The sequence below is a fragment of the Notolepis coatsorum genome, assembly GCF_963971535.1.
Source record: "Notolepis coatsorum genome assembly, chromosome: 2".
In the NCBI taxonomy this organism is placed as follows: Eukaryota; Metazoa; Chordata; class Actinopteri; order Aulopiformes; family Paralepididae; genus Notolepis; species Notolepis coatsorum.
This window is the reverse complement of record NC_140166.1, coordinates 34,448,507-34,470,775: the sequence shown is the minus strand read 5'-3', so window position 1 is coordinate 34,470,775 and position 22,269 is coordinate 34,448,507. Positions and strand designations below refer to the sequence as shown.

The following is a 22,269-nucleotide window of genomic DNA, read 5'->3' as shown; positions in this document are numbered from 1 at the left end:
CTGTGCCTCTCAGAACCTGGTGCGATGGTGCGACTCCTCCCCCTGTAAGAACAAGGGCACCTGCTGGCAGAAGAACACCACCTACAGCTGCGACTGCCAGACGGGCTGGACGGGTCTCTACTGCGACGTGCCCAGTGTCTCCTGCGAGGTGGCAGCCACCCAGAGAGGTAGGGGGAGGGAGGGGAGTGAGTGAGTGAGTGTGAGTGAGTGAGTGAGTGAGTGAGTGAGTGAGTGAGTGAGTGAGTGAGTGAGTGAGTGAGTGAGTGAGTGATGTGAGTGAGTGAGTGAGTGAGTGTGAGTGAGTGAGTGAGTGAGTGAGTGAGTGAGTGAGTGAGTGAGTGAGTGAGTGAGTGAGTGAGTGAGTGAGTGAGTGAGTGAGTGAGTGGGTGTGTGAGTGAGTGAGTGAGTGAGTGAGTGAGTGGGTGTGTGAGTGAGTGAGTGAGTGAGTGAGTGGGTGTGTGAGTGAGTGAGTGGGTGTGTGAGTGAGTGAGTGAGTGAGTGAGTGACTGACTGACTGACTGACTGACTGACTGACTGACTGACTGACTGACTGACTGACTGACTGACTGACTGACTGACTGACTGACTGACTGACTGATCGCCATCGGTGTGTGAATGTGTGAGTGAATGGGTAAAATGTGAGTAACAAATTGTAAAGTGCTTTGGATAAAAGCTGTTATATAAATGCAGTGATTTACCATTTGAGTGTGCTTTTACTTCTGATTTCCAACAGAGTTTTATCCATATCTCTAACTCTGTGTCTGTATCCATCCTCTTCCTCTTCTTCCTCGCCGCCGGTCCAGGTGTGGACGTGGCCCATCTGTGTCGTAACTCTGGCCAGTGTCTTGATGCAGGGAACACCCACTACTGCCACTGCCAGGTGGGCTACACGGGTAGCTACTGCGAGGAGCAGGTGGATGAGTGCACCCCCAACCCCTGCCAGAACGGAGCCACCTGCACAGACTTCCTAGGAGGATACTCCTGCAAGGTGAGACCCTGGGGAGAGACTCTGGGGAGAGACTGGGGGGAGAGACTGTGGGGAGAGACTGTGGAGAGAGACTGTGGGGAGAGACTGTGGGAGAGAGACTGTGGAGAGAGACTGTGGAGAGAGACTGTGGGGAGAGACCCTGGGGAGAGACTCTGGGGAGAGACTGTGGGGAGAGACTGTGGGGAGAGACTGTGGGGAGAGACTGTGGGGAGAGACTGTGGGGAGAGACTCTGGGGAGAGACTGGGGGGAGAGACTGGGGGGAGAGACTGTGGGGAGAGACTCTGGGGAGAGACTGGGGGGAGAGACTGGGTGAGAGACTGTGGAGAGAGACTGTGGGGAGAGACTCTGGGGAGAGACTGTGGGGAGAGACTGTGGGGAGAGAGACTGGGGAGAGAGACTGTGGAGAGACTGTGGGGAGAGACTGTGGGGAGAGACTGTGGAGAGAGACTCTGGGGAGAGACTGGGAGAGACTCTGGGGAGAGACCCTGGGGAGAGACTGTGGGGAGAGACTGTGGGTGTGGGGAGAGACTGTGGGGAGAGACTCTGGGGAGAGACTGGGGGGAGAGACTGTGGGAGAGACTGTGGGGAGAGACTCTGGGGAGAGACTGGGGGGAGAGACTGGGGGAGAGACTGTGGGGAGAGACTCTGGGAGAGACTGGGAGAGTGGGGAGAGGACTGGGTGAGACCCTGGGAGAGACTCTGGGGAGAGACCCTGGGGAGAGACTGTGGGGAGAGACTCTGGGGAGAGACTCTGGGGAGAGACTCTGGGAGAGACCCTGGGGAGAGACTGTGGGGAGAGACTGTGGAGAGAGACTGTGGGGAGAGAGACTGTGGAGAGAGACTGGGGGGAGAGACTGTGAGAGAGACTGTGGAGAGAGACTGGGAGAGAGACTGTGGAGAGAGACTGTGGAGAGAGACTGTGGGGGAGAGACTGTGGGAGAGACTGTGGAGAGAGACTGTGGGGAGAGACTGTGGGAGAGACTGGGGAGAGAGACTGTGGAGAGAGACTGTGGGGAGAGACTGTGGGAGAGACTGTGGGGAGAGACTGGGGTGAGACCCTGGGGAGAGACTCTGGGGAGAGACTGGGGGGAGAGACTGTGGGGAGAGACCCTGGAGAGAGACTGTGGGGAGAGACTGGGGAGAGAGACTGTGGAGAGAGACTGTGGGGAGAGGACTGGGAGAGAGACTGGGGAGAGAGACTGTGGGGAGAGACTGGGAGAGAGACTGGGGAGAGACTGTGGGGAGAGACTGGGGAGAGAGACTCTGTGGAGAGAGACTGTGGAGAGAGGACTGTGGAGAGAGGACTGTGGGAGAGACTGGGGGAGAGACTGGGTGAGAGACTGTGGAGAGAGACTGGGAGAGACCGTGTGGACCCTGGGGAGAGACCGTGTATCAAAATGTTAAATTGTATCAATGATCTCCTTCTCTCGCTCGCTTCCATAAGTCTCATATATATACATTATATTCAAACCTTTATTTATTCTCGAAAGGAAAAATCTAGGTCACCCTCATTTTCAATGTCGTTGAGACGTTAGACATTCAATGCATACATTTTGTTTTACAATATAATAATAATAAATATTAATAACTCTATCTATATATATAGCACTTTTCACACATGGACCGCAATCAGAGTGCCCCACAGCAATTAGTATGAAATTAAATGACATAGGCATAAAATCAGCACACAGTTGACTAAAAGCAATGCATAAAGTGCAGACATAAGAATAGGCATAAAATAAGTACAATAAGTACAGTGTTGCTCGAAGGCATGTGAACCCCCCAGGAACAGCCAGTCCCCCAAACACCTCACACATCAATCCCACCATACTGTATATATAACCTATAATTAGATCTCTGTAGTACAAATACATTTTAAACAGAATAATTAACAGAATAATGAACAGAAAACAGAATAAAATCTAATCGTGACCAGAAATTCTTCTTCATATTTTTCGTGATAGTAGTATACATTTCCGTCTCCATATTTTTCGTGGATAGTCATAAATTATAATTTTTCTTTGGAAGGCACTTGGGCAAACGGGCAGGGGCTCAAGCCCCCCTTCGGCCATATCTGTGCATGCCACTGTTGGTAGGTCATTCTGAGTGGTAGAACAGATTGTCTGAACCCCTGTTAAAACTATTACATACTTATTTAACTGTAGTTAAATAATTTTGTATCACATACAGTATGTCAATGTACTGAGAATGTTCCAGTTGTGTCTGTTCCTACGAGCTGTCCTTTCAGATTCTACAGCTAACTTCCTGCTTCCACTGTAGCCACATCAGTGGGTTTATCCCTAATGAAGAGGTTGTTTATAAATAGAAGGCAAACAGCTCAGTTATGCTAATCTCCTCTGGAATAGAGGAGCTGCTGGCCTTGCAGAATGAGGCTGAAGAAAAGAGCCAGATAAACAAAAAAACTAGCCTTGTTTCATGTCAGACATTGATTAAGTTTCCCCCCTCTTTGCCTATTCTCCTTCTCTCTTTTTATACCCCCTGTCTCTAATCTTCTCTCTCTCTCTCTCTCTCTCTCTCTCTCTCTCTCTCTCTCTCTCTCTCTCTCTCTCTCTCTCTCCCCGTCTCTCTCTCTCTCTCCCCGTCTCTCTCTCTCTCAGTGTATGCCAGGCTATGTGGGGACCAACTGCTCGGACGAGATCAATGAGTGCTTCTCTCAGCCTTGCCAGAACGGGGGCACCTGCATTGACCTGATCAATACCTACAAATGCTCCTGTCCCCGGGGAACCCAAGGTCAGCGGACCCCACACAAACACCCCACGCACCCAGCACCTCTCCTCCTCTCTCCTCCTCTCTCCACGCTTCATTATTAGGGCTTAACAGCGCCCCGGAGCATGTCTGAAAACTCTTCCTCTCTCTCTATCTCTCCATCTCCTCTCTTACTTGTCAAATACGGTATCGATTTCCCTCTCGGACATGAAGGTCTTGTAGGTCAGCCAGAGTGCCGGTGATCGTCGGTGTATCCCCCAAAAAAAAAATCCATCATGTTGTTGTTTGATATTTTGATCGGTGAAATTGAGTGATCACAAGATGTTTTTTTGGCCTAAGAACCATACAAAAGAAGGTTTTCCGAGTTGAATAACCATATAAAACGATTAGATATGGAACCTGACCTGTGTTTTGTCCCTCTGCCCTCACCATACCTCAGGCGCTCACTGCCAGATCAACACCGACGACTGCACCCCGTCCACTGACCCCGTCACCCAACGAGCCCAAGTGCTTCAACAAGGGGCAGGTGCGTGGATCCGGCGTGGGGGGCTACCACTGCACCTGCCCCGCGGGCTACGTGGGGGAGCGCTGCGAGGGGGACGTCAACGAGTGTCTCTCCAACCCCTGTGACCCCAGGGGCACGCACAACTGTGTCCAGCTCACCAACAACTACCGCTGCGAGTGTCGCACCGGATACACAGGTAAGCAGCGCGGGGGGGGGCGGGGGGGGGGGGCGGGGTAGGCTGCTCGGGGGTGGGGTGGGGTAGGCAGCCTGGGGGTGGGGAGGCTAGGTAGGCAGCCCGGTGGTGGGGTGGGGTAGGCAGCCTGGAGGGGGGAGGCTAGGTAGGCAGCCCGGTGGTGGGGTGGGGTAGGCAGCCTGAATGGGGGGCAGGGTAGGTAGCCTGGAGGGGGGGGGGGGGGGGGGGGGTAGGCAGCCCAGGGGTGGGGCGGGTGAAACTAGTCGCAGTTTTGGGTCACACTGAAGAACGGGTGCAATTTTCTATCTGAAAACGACGTAATGCATGTGGATTTAAAAAAAATACACAGGTCATTTCTTTAAGCTTTAAAAGTGAAATGATGAAATGGTAGATGTTTTTTTTTCTTTTCATATCAACTGTATAAAGCAGTGGCGGCTGCTGACCAAATTTCTTGGTGAAGCACAAAATTATTATATTATATTATATATTAAATTATATTTTTTAAACATCCCCAACGCTGCAACACCCCCATTCCTCCCAGGTGTCAGGCTCCTCATTCGCTTCCATTCATTTTGGGGACCATGTTTAAATATCATACTTCTGAAGTATAAACAAACTATACTGCTGTGACAATTTCAATAAAACAGACCATTCTGAGTCAATGGTACAGCAAAACTGTACATTGGAATATTGGTAAACATATCGGTCAATCCCATTGTCCCGTGGGATTATGCCCCCCCCCCCTCCCCGCGGCGATATTAATATTTGATTAGAAACGCAAGCAAGGCTTGCCGCGGGTGACTCATGTGGTCCTTGGGGGCTACCTGGTGCCCGCGGGAACCGTGTTGGTGTATTACACACGCAAGGCCACAGCGGGCCAATGAATTCATAATCACTGTAAAATATATATATATATTTTAAATGCACTCACCACACAACAGCCAAAGCAGTGACCGATCTCATCTTCCATTGAATATTGCAGCTTCTCCATCGAGACAAGTCCGACTCGAGTCGAGACACGTTCTTTTATCCCATGGAAAGTGTAAACAATTGACCACGGTATTTTGAGCTCATGGGAGGTTCGGGGGGGAAGGCAGCGCATTCATTTGATTCCCTTGCGCTCTCGTCCCCCCGCCCCCCTCCTCCTCACGAGCTCCATGTAACGCGGAAGTGCAGTGGTCTATGCCATGTCGCGCAGCTCCTCTCTGATTGAGTCTCAGACCGTCGAGGGCTGTCAACCCGCGTTCGTGAGTAGCGTGCGCAAAATTGCACGGGCGGGGCTTAGATGACTCAAATAGCCTATTTTGATTGGATAATAGAATAAAAAGCTCAGAGTTGTCACTTTTGGCCATTTTTGAAGAAAGAAAATAATTCACTGGCATTTTTTTTACAGAGGAAAACATTTCTAATAAAAAATAATAATAATAATAATAATTAAATTATATATATGTAAATTAATAATAATTATGAATTATGAGTGAATTTGTGTTTCACGTGTTGTCATGGAATAACCTCCACTGATATAAATTAAATAAACTGTTGTAACTTCTTCCCAGGCCAGCGCTGCGACACAGTGTTTGACGGCTGCAAAGGAAAGCCTTGTCGTAATGGAGGCACCTGCGCTGTCGCCAGCAACACCCCCCACGGCTTCATCTGCAAGTGTCCACCTGTGAGTGCACACACACACACACACACACCCTTTTCCCATTTTGAACATGGTGCAAATAATACAAACAAAACCATAAACACCGTTCTCTCTTCTCACCGTTCTCTCGCTCGTCTCTCCCCACCTTTCAGGGCTACACCGGCTCCACCTGCGAGTACGACGCCCAGGCGTGTGGCAGCCTTCACTGTCGCAACGGCGGCACCTGTATCTCCGGCCACAAGAGTCCCAAGTGCCTGTGCGCGCCGTCCTTCACGGGGCCCGAGTGCCGGGAGCCCACCGACAACCCGTGCTCGTCCGGCCCCTGCTACAACGGCGGCACCTGCGAGTACACGACGGAGGCGCCGTTCTTCCACTGCGTCTGCCCCGCCCACTTCAACGGCCTGCGCTGCCACATCCTGGACTACACCTTCCCGGGGGGCTTTGGGCACGACATCGCGCCACCCTCGGACGTGGAGGAGGCGGTGAGCTGCGAGGTGGCGCAGTGCGAGGAGCGCCGGGGCAACATGGTGTGCGACAGCCTCTGCAACGACTACGCGTGCGGCTGGGACGGCGGCGACTGCTCGCTGAACTTCCACGACCCCTGGCAGAACTGCTCGGACGCGCTGCAGTGCTGGCGCTACTTCAACGATGGCAAGTGCGACGCGCAGTGCGACAACAACGGCTGCCTGTATGACGGCTTCGACTGCCAGAACCTGGAGGGACAGTGCAAGTGAGTTTTGTTTTTGTTTTCTTTTCGTTTTTATTCTGAAACTATTCAAATATTTGGATTCCAGTGTATATAAGTAGCCAGGCCGTATCCATTTAATAATACGATTTTATTGTTACTCGGCTAAACAGATTTGTTCTTTTGTCTGTGTGTTAGGGCTGCACGATTCTTGCTAACATTTTAATCACGATTTTTCTCTCTAAGAATTTAGATCGCGATTCTCTCACACGATTCTTATTTTTCGTCATCATTTTAAAAAGTTAAGTAAAAAGTAAAAAAAGGATTTTATCGTCATAACTTTGAAATTAGATCGCATAGGTCTATGAATCGAGATCGCGATTTTTTTCAATTAATCGTGCAGCCCTACTGTGTGTGTCATACCTTCTATATACGGTTTCAACTTGACAGCAAAAACAAGCAAACAGATGAATTAACTGCAGATCAGACTGTCCCCTTGCAACACAATTCCACTGATACCGTCTATTCTAGTTTGTGTATCGCTTAAGCCAATTCAAGAGTCATTGATATTTTGATTGAGAAAAGTGACCCCCCCCCCCCCCTCCCCCCCAGCCCTCTGTATGACCAGTACTGCAAGGACCACTACATGGACGGCCACTGTGATCAGGGCTGCAACAACGCAGAGTGCGAGTGGGACGGTCTGGACTGTGCCAACAACATGCCCGAGAAGCTGGCCGTGGGCGAGCTGGTGGTGGTGGTCCACATCCTGCCCGACCAGCTCCTCAACAACTCCTTCGGCTTCCTGCGCGAGCTGAGCCGCGTCCTGCACACCAACGTGGCCTTCAGGCGGGACGCCGGCGGGAAGGTGATGGTGTACCCGTACTACGGCAGCGAGCAGGAGCTGAAGAAGCACAACATCAAGCGCTCGGCGGACACGTGGGCGGACGGTCCCGCGAACGTGCTGCGCCTGGTGAAGAGGGGACTGGCCCGGAGCCGCCAGGAGCTGGACCACATGCAGATCAAAGGGTGAGGCTTGGTTCTGTTGAGGGGGGGAAAAAGATTATTTGACAAGTATGGCATGAAATGATTCCCTGAACTGTTGAAACATGGATTGTCCCTTACAAAAAAGTAAGCTATTTGGTGTTTCCATCATGAAAAATATTACCACCGGTATCTTGGTTTAAATTCGATTATACCATGGTTAGTACAAAATTGGTACCATGGTGATACAGTGGCTCAGGAGGTAGAGCAGTCATCTGGTAATCCGGAGGTTCCCGGTTCGGTTCCCGCTCCTCTCGGGCAGCGTGTCGAAGTGTCCTTGAGCTTGAATGGGTAAAATGTGAGGAAAAATGTCAAGTTAGACCGCGCTCTCAAGATTCGACACTGGGTGCTGAAATCCCATTAAGTATTTTATAAAAAAGAAGCAGTGAAGCTAGACCAGCACTCTCAGGTTCAAGTATTTAATGGCAGCCTGAAACAAACATGTTTCGGAATTACATATTCCTTCGTCAGTGTTATAGCTTGCAAGCTTGTTATAGCTTGCAAGCTATAACACTGACGAAGGAATATGTAATTCCGAAACATGTTTGTTTCAGGCTGCCATTAAATACTTGAACCTGAGAGTGCTGGTCTAGCTTCACTGCTTCTTTTTTATAAAATGTGAGGAACAAATTGTAAAGCGCTTTGTCTCCCTCCTCTCCTCAGGTCCATTGTGTATCTGGACATCGATAACCGCCAGTGCCTCCACCAGTCCACCGAGTGTTTCCAGAGTGCCACGGACGTAGCAGCCTTCCTCGGGGCCTTGGCCTCCAGTGGCAAACTGAACATCCCTTACATCATAGAGGCTGTTGGTGAGTGCATCTCCTCGTGTGGCGGCAGCACCTGTGTGACTGCCAGGTTCCCCGGTTGGCATTACGCCGGCTTTAGAAAGCCTTATGTACTGCCTTATGGACTGCTCATTTTGCCAAAACATCTCCACAGTAGCCTACTATAGACCTGTTCGCTGTATATGCCAGACTCAGTGTGCGCGCGCATCACCGGGGCAGAAAGGAACGTAATCCTGGTCAGAACAACGGGGCTACATATATTTGCATTTGTTAGCCATGCTAGCGATCTAAACAATCAATCCATGCCAAAGCTAGATATGTAAAAGGTGAAAGACTCACACTCACAGCCATGCTGATTTGGCTAAATGACATCCAGCCGTTTTCGTTTGAAACTACTTTTAGTCAGGGGAGTGCCATGGTTTCTCCATAGAGCCCCGTCATATTATTTTAGCGCAGCAGCTCGCGCAGGTCCGAGGCAATTTAGTCACATGACTCAGTTGGTATTGCTGATTGGCTCGAACACGGTATGTTTGTATACAGCGAACAGGTCTATTGCTATACGTCTATTCGCATGCGTTGCGTTCGGCTTTTTGCCGTCCAGTGCGGCTGGGTAAACAGCAGTGGTGGAAGAAGTACACCGTTCCTTTACTTAAGTACAAGTAGAAATACCCAGATAAATGAGTACTCTGGTAAAACTAAAAGTCCTCCAATCAAATTCTACTTAAGTAAAAGTAGAGAAGTATTTTCTATTGAATGTACTTAAGTATCTAAAGTAAAAGTATGCATTCTACATAGCGTCTGTGTATTCCAGTGCTTGGGAGTATTCAATCCTCGATCTATTGACCTCTGAAAGTTACGTTAAAGGGGTATGTGGTCCAATTATGCTGCTCTGATTAAAGGTTATGTTAAAGTGGTATGTGGTCCAGTTATGCTGCTCTGATTAAGGGTTATGTTAAAGTGGTACAGTATTTGGTACAGTTATGCTGATCTGATTACGTCCTCTTGAAGTTGACAGGCTTCAAATATGAAAACATATAATCTTCATACATTTTTGCCATGTTTTCTATGCAAAATCTTTTTCTTTAAAGTAACTCGTACTGATGGGTTCAGATAAATGTAGTGGAGTAAAAAGTACAATATTTCTTTGAAATGTAGTGGAGTAAAAGTATAAAGTTCCCTAAAATGAAAATACTCACGTAGCTGAATATGTTAGAATCGATTATAATCCAAATTAATCGAAATAAAAAATAAAACAATTTAATGTTTTTTTTTTGTGTGTATTGTTTTTATTGACTTATAGTCCATTCATGCTTAGTGAATCAGTTCCCCCAGCCACATTTGTGTAAAATCTTTGGGGGAATTAACTGATAGAAAATGTATCGAAAATGTATCGAATCGAATCGAATCGTGGTCAAATGAAGAGATTTCATGATGCATTGAATCGTTGCCTGAATAATCGGAATTAATCGTTGTGAGGTCGCATCGTTACACCCCTAGTAGACACACACACACACACACACACACACACCCAAGTACATCATGTGCACATATTTCATGAGCTAAATGTAAATATGTGTTTGTATGGATTCAGGCACACATACTCACATGTACACACATAGCTTGTTGGAAATATGTGTTTGCGAGTTTACAGGGCCAAACACACACCCACACTCTCATATTGTATGTATATAGTGCACAATGCATATGCACACACATAATAATAATAATAATAATAATAATAATAATAATAATAATAATAATAATAATAATAATAATAATAATAATAATAATAATAATAATAATAATAATAATAATAATAATAATAATAATAATAATAATAATAATAATAATAACTTTATTTATATAGCACCTTTCATACATGGATTGCAGCAAAGTGCTTCACAGCAAATAGCATACAATTTAAATTTGTATGCACAAAATACAAAATAAAAACAGGACAAAATAAAATGTATAAAGTGCAGACATAAGAATATGTATAAAAAGACAATAAAAGTAGTGCAATGTAGAAAGTGCAGACATAAGAATAGGCATAAAATAAGTACAATAAGTACAGTGTTGCTCGAAAGCATGTGAACCCCCCTGGAACAGCCAGTCCCCAAACACCCCACACATCAATCCCCACCACATACACGCATACACAAGGTTTAGGCACGTGTGTGCACATACACACTCCAACTGAAGGCATTCCCCGCAGTCCGGTTAGGTTGTAACCCTGCTGCTCTTTGATTGTGTATTTGTTATGCAGCGATGAACAAATGCAGTTGTGGATCTCGTGGCCTAAACAATCAATCCCTCAGTCGCTGTGTAAATCCATTGGCTTCAGGCCCCAAAATGGTTAATTTAAAATCAACTCATCCAGCCCCCTACTCACATATACAATACTATCTCTCTCTCCCTCTGCCTCTCTCTCTCTCTCTCCCCCACACACACACGCGCATGCGCATGCACACACACACACACACACACACACACACACACACACACACACACACACACACACATACACACACACACACACACACACACACACACACACACACACACACACACACACACACACACACACACACACACACACACACACACACACACACACACACACACACACACTCATCCCACAGTGTGAGGGGCTGCTGCAACCTTCACCTCTCTGAATGTAATACCAGGACTTAATGCATCTCTGAGGGTTTAGGGGGGGGGGGGGGGGAGTTTATCATTTCAAAATCGTTAGTGGAAGGAGGAGAAAAAAAGAGAAGGGTAAAAATTGATCGGGAGTGTGCTAGAAGTTGGGAGTCTTTGTTATCTCGAAAATCCTAATAAATCCTTCGTCTTTACAGCTTAAAGCGCGTGCAGTAATTTGAAGTTCATTAATCCCCCCCTTCTTTTTCCCCCTTAAAGAAGAAATGGTAAAGTTGTCTCTTGGTACCCTGGGTTGAGAGGAGAGCGAGGGAGGAGGTGCCCCCCCACAACCCCACCCCCTACTCCTTCCTTTTTTTCTTTTTTTTTTATCACGCCCCATCCTTTTCCCCCCCTTTTTTGATGAGAAGTGGTTAGCAATTCTGATTATTACCGAATAGATAGAAGAAGAGACGTTAGCTTCGCAAACGGCTGAAGATCATCAGTCGGTGTTCTGCCACTGGCTGGTTGTGGACGACCGGGTGGTTGTTGAGCGCGGGGGAGAACCACTGGGCTCGGGGCGAAGAGGATAGCCGGGCTAGCTCTCCTCGACCCACTCCGTCCGATCCGAGCCGTTCAGGTCTCACCGCGTCCGCTCCGTCCGTCCGTCCGTGCTGACCATGTTGTCCGTCCCTCCACCAGGTCAGGTGGACCCGCCGCCGCCGCTGAAGCCCTACCTCATCTACGTGGTGGTGGCCGTGGTGGTCCTGGCGGCCTTCGTCGGCGTGGGGATGGTGGCGTCCCGGAAACGTCGCCACGAGCACGGGCGCCTGTGGCTCCCGGAGGGCTTCAAGACCAGCGAGACCAGCAAGAAGAAGAGGCGCGAGCCCGTCGGGGAGGATTCTGTGGGATTAAAGTAAGTGGCTTCCAGCATGTTCCACTGGTTGGCGGCTCCTGTCGTCGGGTGCTGGGGGGGGGTCTTTGCAGGTCATGCAGAGGGGTAGTCTTTTTTGGGAGGACTAGTAGCTGGTGATCAGAGATGTTTTTGGACTAGGATCATTAATGTTAATGATACAGCAGGTTTAGGTGCACATTAATTGACTTGTCGGAGCAGAGCAGAGAGGGTGGGACTGGGGTAGTGGGGGGGGTTATCGCTCAATCAATGCTTTTGTTTTTCAACATTGCTGATGGGACCCGGGAGCCTGGAGCACTGGTGTGTATGAATATTTTCAATGGGATTTCTCCTTGACCACCGCAGGCCACTGAAGAACAACTCCGACATATCGCTGATGGATGACACCCAGAACGAGTGGGGAGAAGAGGAGCCTTCGGACGCTAAGCGCTTCAGGGTAAGGAGGACGTGGAAATACAACTTTTTCTTGCTTTAACGGCACTTTAACGGAAATACCTGCTCAAGTTTGTGTTATTTTTTATATTTTTACTCATAATTGTCTCAAAAGGTTTCTATTAAAACGTTCTGGTATGGATTTTGAAAAAAAATAAAACTGAATAATGTTTAAATTATTATTATTATTATTCAAATAAACGTCGGCGGACTCGTTAGAGCTTCAGCGACATTTCATTTGGGTTTCGATTGCTTCTCTAACCGCCGCGGTGGATGTCCTCCTCCCCATTGGCCCCTGCAGCAGTTCGAGGAGCAGCCTACGCTGGAGCTCGACCACCAGACCGACCACCGGCAGTGGACCCAGCAGCACCTGGACGCTGCCGACCTGCGCGTCGTCCCCTCCATGGCCCCCACGCCGCCCCAGGGCGAGATCGAGAGCGACTGCATGGACGTCAACGTCCGCGGACCAGGTGGGTGACAAGCGTCGTTAGGGAAATGTGGCGCTGTGAGTAGGATTTGGATAAGAGCTATTTGCACCCCTTTTTGGTGAATAGGCAAGAATATATCATCCGGGATTATGCTTTTAAAATCTTGTATTTTTATTTTATTTATCTATATATATATAGATAAATAAATAAAATGTTTGAAATACAAACTGTCACTGTAACATACATATTTTGTACTTCTATTATCCAAGGTCAAATTCTAAATATGATTTTTGGAGAATTTACAATATATTGCATATCTAAATAAATATCTAGATTTTTGGGTTCAACTGGGTGTGACATATCTTTATTGGATCAGTTTTTAAAACAAATAATTGTGAAATTCTGAAATCATTTAATAAATATTTCTTAGTTTTTTTTAACAGTTAACATCATGCTTTTCAGAATTCCTTGTCAGAATTCTACCTTTTTGAAAAAAAAAAAAAAAAAGGTGTCTTCTGAAATGTATCTAACACATTGACTCATACCTTTTCTGAGGGAGCAATTCTAGTGCGTGCCTGCCTATAGTGTGTGTGTGTGTGTGTGTGTGTGTGTGTGTGTGTGTGTGTGTGTGTGTGTGTGTGTGTGTGTGTGTGTGTGTGTGTGTGTGTGTGTGTGTGTGTGTGTGTGTGTGTGTGTGTGTGTGTGTGTGTGTGTGTGTGTGTGTGTGTGTGTGTGTGTGTGTGTGTAGGAGTTGCTAAAGCCCCATGTCCTCAGGGGAAAGGGGATATTCTTCAAAGAAGCTGTCTGGCAGACAGGCGCCCCGGGGGAAAGACTGATTCCTACTCAGATTAATCATTTGACCAGTAATGGGCCTCCGTTCTTATATGCCATATTAATAAAAACCAATAAACGCATCAAATGCAAAAGAACTTGTGCCCAAATCCCCTGAAGAATTATCCAGAGGAAAATCAAAAGTAACAGGGTTAAAAAAACTATAGAGAACTCTGTTCCCGCCTGTGGAAGATCGATGCGTCGGAATCGACCAAATCTGTGAGATTTTGGGCCTTGCTATTCTTTTGAAGAGGAGAAAAGCCCGTCCAAGTCCACAGACTGAGCTGCCTCTCCGAGATAGATGATAATTCTTGGGTTTTTACAGCTGCCTAGCTTTGGCGAGCCTCCCCCCCCCCAGCTTCTCTTTCCCTCTGACGCTTCCCCTATGCCCAGGCTTGATCAGAATCTGTTATCGAAAAGAGAGAGAGAGAGAGAGAGAGAGAGAGAGAGAGAGAGAGAGAGAGAGAGAGAGAGAGAGAGAGAGAGAGAGAGAGAGAGAGAGAGAGAGAGAGAGAGAGAGAGAGAGAGAGAGAGAGAGAGAGAGAGAGAGAGAGAGAGAGAGAGAGAGAGAGAGAGCTTTGATGATTCAACCCGGGCAAAAAGCATCAAATCCACATTCGATTTGTTTGTTGGTTTAGTTTTGATCTCCCCAGTGCTTTGAAGTGCAGGCTCCCCTGTTTGTTTCATGGGCCGTTACCGGGACCACGCTGTGCTGACCCCGCACTCTGCTGCTGCTGCTGCTGCCGCCGGGCTGTGCTTTCTCTCCTAGCACTCAGCTATTGGCATTCCTTTCTTAGGAGAGGAAAACCAGGAGAGGTCCAAGCGCTGTCATCATAGTGGAAGCTATGGGATGCCACGATATGGGATATATTAACATTGGGAATTGATGCTAGCAGTGAGGAATGAAATTATTATTATACTTTTTTTATCCTCTTTTTCTCCTCCTGATTTTCCCATCCCAATTTAGTCGTTATGCCAATTCCCCCCTCCTCTACCTGGTCGTTGCGCGCATGTGCCCCCTACTGGTCGTTCTAGGGAGCCCTGAGGTCTATCACATGCTTCCTCCAATACATATGGAGACAGCCAGCTGTTCTCTTTTCACCTGCCAGCGCGGATTCTCATTGGCGAGGAGTAACGTGTAGGAGGCTCACACTGCCCTCTCCTGTCTTTTGCTGTGCAGGCGCCCTGTCCGACCTGTAGAAGTCGCTGTCCACAACGTCCAGATTACCACCCCATCGCCTTCCCTCCCGCTAACTCTGCCAATTGAGTTAGTATGACGGCCGGCCCAAGCCGGAGGCAACACAGACAGCCGGAGTCGATACCGGTGTCTCGTGCGTTGGTGACGAGCGCAATGTCCGCTGCGCCACCCAGCCGCAGGAATGAAATGTTTTTGAACCACATTGGTGAAGTGAATAGAAGGGAAACTGTTACATTACTTCAGTCAATAAACAAGCAAGCTAATATTCATCGCCAATGTTGACATTTTACACTTGGGTGTCTGATGTTTAGGGTCAGGCTTATTGACTCCTCCCACTCATTCTGACTGTGGTTCCAGTCCCATGTAGAAGCCACTCTCTGGATAAAACACAGAGAATTATGGGATACTTAGAAACCGTTGATAATAGACTCCCCTCGACTAAGCAGCCTCGCCCCCTGTCTCTCTCTCTCCTCCTTCCTCTTCTTTCTACCCAGACGGTTTCACCCCGCTGATGATCGCTTCCTGCAGCGGCGGGGGTCTCGAGACGGGCAACAGCGAGGAAGAGGAGGACGCCTCTGCCAACATGATCAACGACTTCATCTACCAGGGTGCCATCCTTCACAGCCAGACCGACCGCACGGGCGAAACCGCCCTCCACCTGTCCGCCCGCTACGCCCGCTCTGACGCCGCCAAGCGCCTGCTGGACGCCAGCGCAGACACCAACATCCAGGACAACATGGGCCGGACGCCGCTTCATTCTGCCGTCGCAGCCGACGCCCAGGGAGTGTTCCAGGTAGGCGGCCGTTGCTAACCTTTTCTTTTATGCAGAGGTAGGTTATACGTGTTATCTATTCAGGCACCGAATCAGCTTTTAACCTCTTACTTGATCTTGAGGACTGCATACTTTTTTTGCAAAGCTTAGCTTTATACTTTATACTTATAGCACATGCATGAGCCTAGTCTCTTTTGAAAGATAACATTCTGAAGTTACTAGTGCAACAAAGGGAACTCACTTTTAGTGCTAATGAAATAGAGTAACAGAGGTCTGAACTTGAGTTGAACTTGAACTTGTGTACTCACATTTTTCTGTAGTGGTTGCAATATCAAATGAAATAAAATAAATAGAAATAGGTATAAGCTGGAAAACACAGCGGATCCATAGCCTGAAGTCTTATGTAGTACAGGTCCAAATTCTATAGAGATCCGTTCAGAAATGGGTCTTTTTGAGAGAGGTTTTGGTAAACTGTGCGACAAAGAAAAAAAGCTCTCCAAAGAATGCAGCCCAGAGCCGATAGACGCTCGCAAAGTGCTGTGACTTTTTTGCATGAGGGCCCGATTTCGGGCCAGTGCAAGTTCACACACAGATAATTCTATCAAATCAATGTGATCATATTTATCTCCGGATGAGAATCGATCAAATCGAATCAGTTCAGTACGTTGGTGTGTATGAAAATAGGGTTCGTCGGGGGGACGGTTTGTTTTTGTTTTCTTCTTCAAATGAACCCGATATCTGTGTCTCTATAGATTTTGATAAGGAACCGCGCCACTGACCTCGACGCCCGTATGCATGATGGCACCACCCCTCTTATCCTCGCCGCCAGGCTGGCGTTTGAGGGCATGGTGGAGGAGCTCATCAACTGCCACGCCGACGTCAACGCCATCGACGACTTCGGTAAAGCTCTTCAGTCCATCTCCTCTATCCTGTCTTTTTAATACAATATAATACTCAGTGTTCATAGTTATATAGTAGAACATGTTAGAATCGATGTATAAAATAGATACTAATAGATCATAGACTGTGATATATCATACTGTGAATTATAACCAGTGATTCTCCCTCACCAGGTAAATCGGCCTTGCACTGGGCTGCAGCTGTCAACAATGTGGAGGCAGCCATCGTGTTACTGAAGAACGGAGCCAATAAAGACATGCAGAATAACAAGGTTCAAAATAACTTCTTCTCTGACCTCGTTAAACACAATAGAGAGAAGCTTTTCCAGACTAAAATGTGTTTTCCCGCCGTCTCTTCTGTCCTCAGGAGGAAACCCCGCTGTTTCTGGCCGCCAGGGAAGGAAGCTATGAGACGGCCAAGGTCTTACTGGAGCACTTTGCCAACCGAGAGATCACCGACCACATGGACCGACTGCCCAGGGACATCGCCCAGGAGCGCATGCACCACGACATCGTACAGCTGCTGGACGAGTACAACCTGGTCCGAAGTCCCCCGATGCACGGCGGCTCACTCGGCACCAACCTGTCACCGACCCTCTGTTCCCCCAACGGCTACCTCAGCGGCATGAAGCAGCCACAGCCCCAAGGCCACGGCCAGGGCAAGAAGGCACGCAAGCCCAGCGCCAAGGGCATCGGCTGTAAGGAGGGCAAGGACATGAAGGCTAAGAAGAAGAATTCCCAGGACGGGAAGTCCGGAAGCCTCCTGGACAGCTCGGCTGTTCTCTCCCCCGTCGACTCGCTGGAGTCCCCTCACGGCTACATCTCTGACGTGGCCTCTCCACCCATGATGACCTCCCCCTTCCAGCAGTCGCCGTCCGTGTCCCTCAACCATCTCCAGGGGATGTCGGACCCCCACCTCACCGTCGGCCACATGGGCATGTCCAACAAGCAGGAGCTGGCGCGCATGCAGTTCGACCCGCTGCCGCCACGCCTCACCCACCTGCCCAACGGCCAGTGCGAATGGCTCTCCAGGATGCACGGCAGCCTGGGCCAGCCGGGGCAGTTCAACCCCATGAGAGGGGCCCCTGTCGGGCAGGGGCACGGGATGATGACCTCCCTCCACAACGTGTCTCAGATGATGAGCTACCAGGGGATGCAGACCACCAGGCTGGGCCCCCAGCCGCACCTCCTGCAGCAGCAGCAGGCACAGCAGATGCAGCAGATGCAGAATCTCCAACAGCTCCAGCAACAACAGCAGCAGCAGAGTATCCAGCTGCAGCACCAGAACTCGAACACCGGCAGCAGCCAGAACTTCATCAGCGGCGAGCTGAGCTCCCCGGAGCTGCAGCAGGGCACGGGTAACGGCAGCATGCCCATCCACACCATCCTGCCCGTGGAGACCCAGATCATACCCTCCTCCCTCAACCAGTCCATGCCCAGCACCCAGTTCCTTACCCCGCCCTCCCAACACAGCTACACGGGCCCCATGGACAACACCCCCAACCATCAGCTCCAGGTGCCCGACCACCCCTTTCTGACCCCCTCCCCCGGCTCTCCCGACCAATGGTCCAGTTCCTCTCCACATTCCAACATGTCCGATTGGTCAGAGGGCATCAAGAGTCCACCAACCAGCATGCAGTCTCAGATAGGACATATACCTGAACAGTTCAAATAAGACAGCTTGTGTCTTTACGCCAAGACGGACTGTTGAATATTTTTATATGGAAAAAAGGCAAATTGAGAAAAGAAGGGGATCATTGAAAGGAAAAAGGAAAAGCTATGAACGGATTTGACAGAAGGATTTTTTATATTCTTTTATACTAACAGTAAGAAACCTGTGTTTCATCCATTCTCTTTTTATTTTATTTATTAATGTCTTATTTATGCTTTTTATCGCCTGCTCCCAGACGTGTTGGGGACCCCCTGTGTTGGGTCCCAGATGTGTTGGGGAGCCCCTGTGTTGGGGACCCCCTGTGTTGGGTCCCAGACATGTTGGGGACCCCCCAGCAGGGGGAGAGAAGGTCAGAGTATAGTTCTCAGTACTTTCTGTTAGTGCCTCTCTTCTGTGGTGAACCCACGTCACACGCAGCACCGTTTCACCAGACACACTAGTTCCCCGTATCTATTCCACAAGGGGGCACTTGTTTTTTTGTTTTTAAAGCAAGCGCCCCCTGGTGTAAGGGGAAAGTCAACGCGTGTGACACCGGCTCTTGGCATACACTGGTTATTTATTTTGTTAAACTTTTTTTTTTTTTTTTGTCTTTGCCTTTTTTCATATACTTTCTCAATCTCTTTGTTTATATTTTGATATTTGTTTTGTATAATCTTGTGTATAAACACCACCATGATTCTAAGGGCATTTTTTATAAAGCAATTTTTTTTTTAACTTACTTATGGTTTGTGTGTGAAATGTTCTAGTGAGCTCACAATCAAAACGGAAAACAAAACAAAAAGTCAGGAATGTCCCCTTTTCATATTTCATGGGGTCCATAAAATGCAACATTTGGTTACACTTGTTTGAGAAAGTTGTATAGATTTCTTAAATCAATGGCATAACAGTGAGTTACTCTTGATTTAATTGTATGTATGTGTGTGTGTGCGCGTGCGTGCGTGTGTGTGTGTGTGTGTGTGTGTGTGTGTTGGGGTCAGGTTTGGGGGGGTGGTGTGTTGTACAGTATACAGCCATCTTGGAGATTGGCATTAAGACAGGCTTTGAGTTTCTTGTAAGTCCTGTGGCCCTTGTTCCTGAGTCTTTGGAGATCTGGCCAGTTGGTCACCTTGTATCCCATATTGTTCTGAGGGCTGTGGAAGATTCCCTCTCCCTCCTATTAGTTTGAGCCTATGGCTGTGTTCCTTTTATTTGTAAATATGTTATGCATTTCCCTTGTAAGCAAGATTTTGTTTAAGAAATCTAATGTCTTAAGCATGTCACTCTGATAAGAGATGTCTCGCAGAGCCCAACAGTCTTTTAAATGTCACTCACAGAACATATTTTCCACGTGTCCCAGAGACCGAAATACATCTAAAAATATATATACAGACGATATATTAGAATATATTTTCAAATGTTCCAGAAAGATAAAAGAACAACATAAATGTACGATTTCCTTTTCTTTGAATTTGTATTTATTGACTGTTGTGTGGTATGTGAGAATCCACTGAGACAACCAATTTGGACATTTTGTTAGATGAATTTTTACTTTGTAAAAACGAAGACTTGTCCTATTTCCTTATTGTGTCCATGTTAATGCTTTGTGAGACACTCCATGGTATAGTTGTCAAAATGTTATAATTAAAAGAAAAATCCTAGGTTGTAGTAAATGGTAATATCTGCACACAAAAAAAATCCTTCCTCTTATAAAGTTATAATTTGTATAAAATGTATTTCCCCCTCAACTGTACAAATGTTTCTTGTCATAATAAAGGACCCCTCTGTGCTTCTTGATTTGAATGTTCATGGTGTTGAGTAGTCTATGCTTTTTCAAATCTGTCTACCATCACATTTAGTCATTTAGCTGACACTTTTATCCAAAGCAACTTACAAGTTCTGTACAAGTCAGCAGGAAGGGTACAACTCTTACAGCTGAGTAACAATGTGCATCAAAGTACTGCAGTGTTAAGTGCATAGTAGTAGAGGCATGTTAGTATATTAGGTGCACGACAGTAAGAAGGTTCGTTTTTGTTTTTTTCCCCCAATTCAGATATTTATTGAAGAAGTGTGTTTTTAGTCGACAGCGAGAGATTGGTCGGGTTTCGGCTGTCCTATTGATTGATTGATTGATTGATTGATTGATTGAAAACTTTATTAACAGATTGCAGAATGGGTACAATACAGTACAGCACAATACAAACAACTGCTAAGATGATGAAGACCAGAAAAAGACTTTCGTCTTGCTTACATAAGGGTCCTCCATTTTAAATTAATCGAGACATTTATGACATACAAGACATGATACAATTATACGGTACTGTGTAAGAAAGTTGTGAAGCGAGGACCGAGAATAGGCGGCTTCTCTTCGATGACCCACCCGGAGCTCGGATAGGAGTGGGTCTGACGGAGGGTCTGAGGCGGCCAGAAAATGTTTTCATTTAATTTCAAACCTTTATTTATACTCGTGAAAGCACTGAGGTTTCCCTCATTTACAGTGATGACGAGTTAACACAAATATCATAACAGTTAATAATTACAATGAATTACAATTACTACAATGATGGATTAAAAACAATTACATGATTCAGTACATAGGTCAAGTGCAATGCCTTTATGAATGACGGGAATGTTCCGAGCTTTAGAGTCTTTTGCAGGGTATTCCATGTGTATGGAGCATCGTAGGAGAAGGCAGATTTTCCAAGCTCAGACCGAACTCGAGGCACCCTGAGCACAAGCCGATCATTCGAACGAGTTTGGTAGGTGACAGCACTCCAGACCAACAAAGATGTAATATAAGTTGGAAGTTTGCCAATAATTGCTTTGTAGATAAAAAGATACCCATGATAACTACGTCGCAACGAGAGAGATGGCCAGCCTACCCTCTCATACAAAAGACAATGGTGAGTATCATATTTGTCACCCGTAATAAATCTTAGGGCGGAGTGGTAGGCAGAATCCAAAGGCCTTAATGTAGACGCAGACGCATGCCTGTAAATGACATCACCATAGTCCAATATTGACAAAAAAACAGCCTGTATAATTCTTTTCCTACAGAACATAGGAAAACTAGCGCGGTTACGGTACAAGAAACCAATCTTTTGCCGTAATTTTGTAGCTAGGTTATCTATATGGAATTTAAAAGAAAGTTTATCATCCAGCCATATACCAAGATATTTATACTCACTAACTCTTTCAATATACAAACCATTTGCTGTTGTTAGGTGTAGCATGTCATAATATATAACCCTGGCTCTAGAAAACATCATAGACTTGGTTTTACTAGCATTAAGCACTAACTTGAGCTTAGCTAGAGCATTTTGGAGAGTGTCAAACGCAAGCTGCAGGTTCACAATAGCTTCCTGAACAGTATCCGCAATGCAGTAGACAACTGTATCATCCGCATAAAGATGAGCCTGACAACCTGCTAGTGCTGAAAGACTAGAAACAATATCATTAATATAGATTGTAAAGAGGACCGGCCCCAATACCGAACCCTGTGGTACACCCTTAGACAATAGAGCGGAGGGGTCTTGAGGGTGTGTAGTTATAGACCATTGACCAGAGGTAGGCATTGTGAGAGTGACCCCCCTGCACAAAAAAGACAGCAAATTAGACCCAGGCAACTACCACCCTGTTTCTATTCTTACATCCATCTCGAAAGTCATGGCATTTATTTTCTACGAACAGGTCGAAAAGTACCTTGCAGGAAAAAAGCTAATCTACGAATTCCAATCTGGCTTCAGAACATCCCACTCCACTGACACATGCCTTCTCTATTTGAACGACCACATCAAACAAGAGGTGGACGTGGGCAAATACTGCAGCATGGTCATGCTGGACCTCCAAAAGGCTTTCAACACTGCCAATCACTCCATTCTGATTGACAAGCTAAAAGCAATTCGTTTTGATAGTTTATCAGTGAGCTGGATGCAATCCTA

The 22,269-nt window shown here is 47.1% G+C and overlaps 1 protein-coding gene across 1 annotated transcript in view; it reads left to right on the top strand.

Annotated features, from left to right (window-relative positions):
• The window catches only part of notch1b (notch receptor 1b), a 97,456-nt gene extending 77,338 nt beyond the window's left edge, over nt 1–20,118 (top strand). The window contains 16 exon segments of the mRNA XM_084308106.1: nt 14–167; nt 804–988; nt 3,608–3,740; nt 4,156–4,211; nt 4,213–4,417; nt 5,971–6,083; nt 6,212–6,789; nt 7,357–7,770; nt 8,449–8,594; nt 11,910–12,123; nt 12,466–12,556; nt 12,854–13,022; nt 15,504–15,802; nt 16,534–16,681; nt 16,855–16,952; nt 17,048–20,118. Coding sequence (XP_084164232.1) covers nt 14–167; nt 804–988; nt 3,608–3,740; nt 4,156–4,211; nt 4,213–4,417; nt 5,971–6,083; nt 6,212–6,789; nt 7,357–7,770; nt 8,449–8,594; nt 11,910–12,123; nt 12,466–12,556; nt 12,854–13,022; nt 15,504–15,802; nt 16,534–16,681; nt 16,855–16,952; nt 17,048–18,355 — 4,311 coding nt within the window. The 3' untranslated portion in view covers nt 18,356–20,118.
• The last annotated feature ends 2,151 nt before the right edge of the window (nt 20,119–22,269 follow it).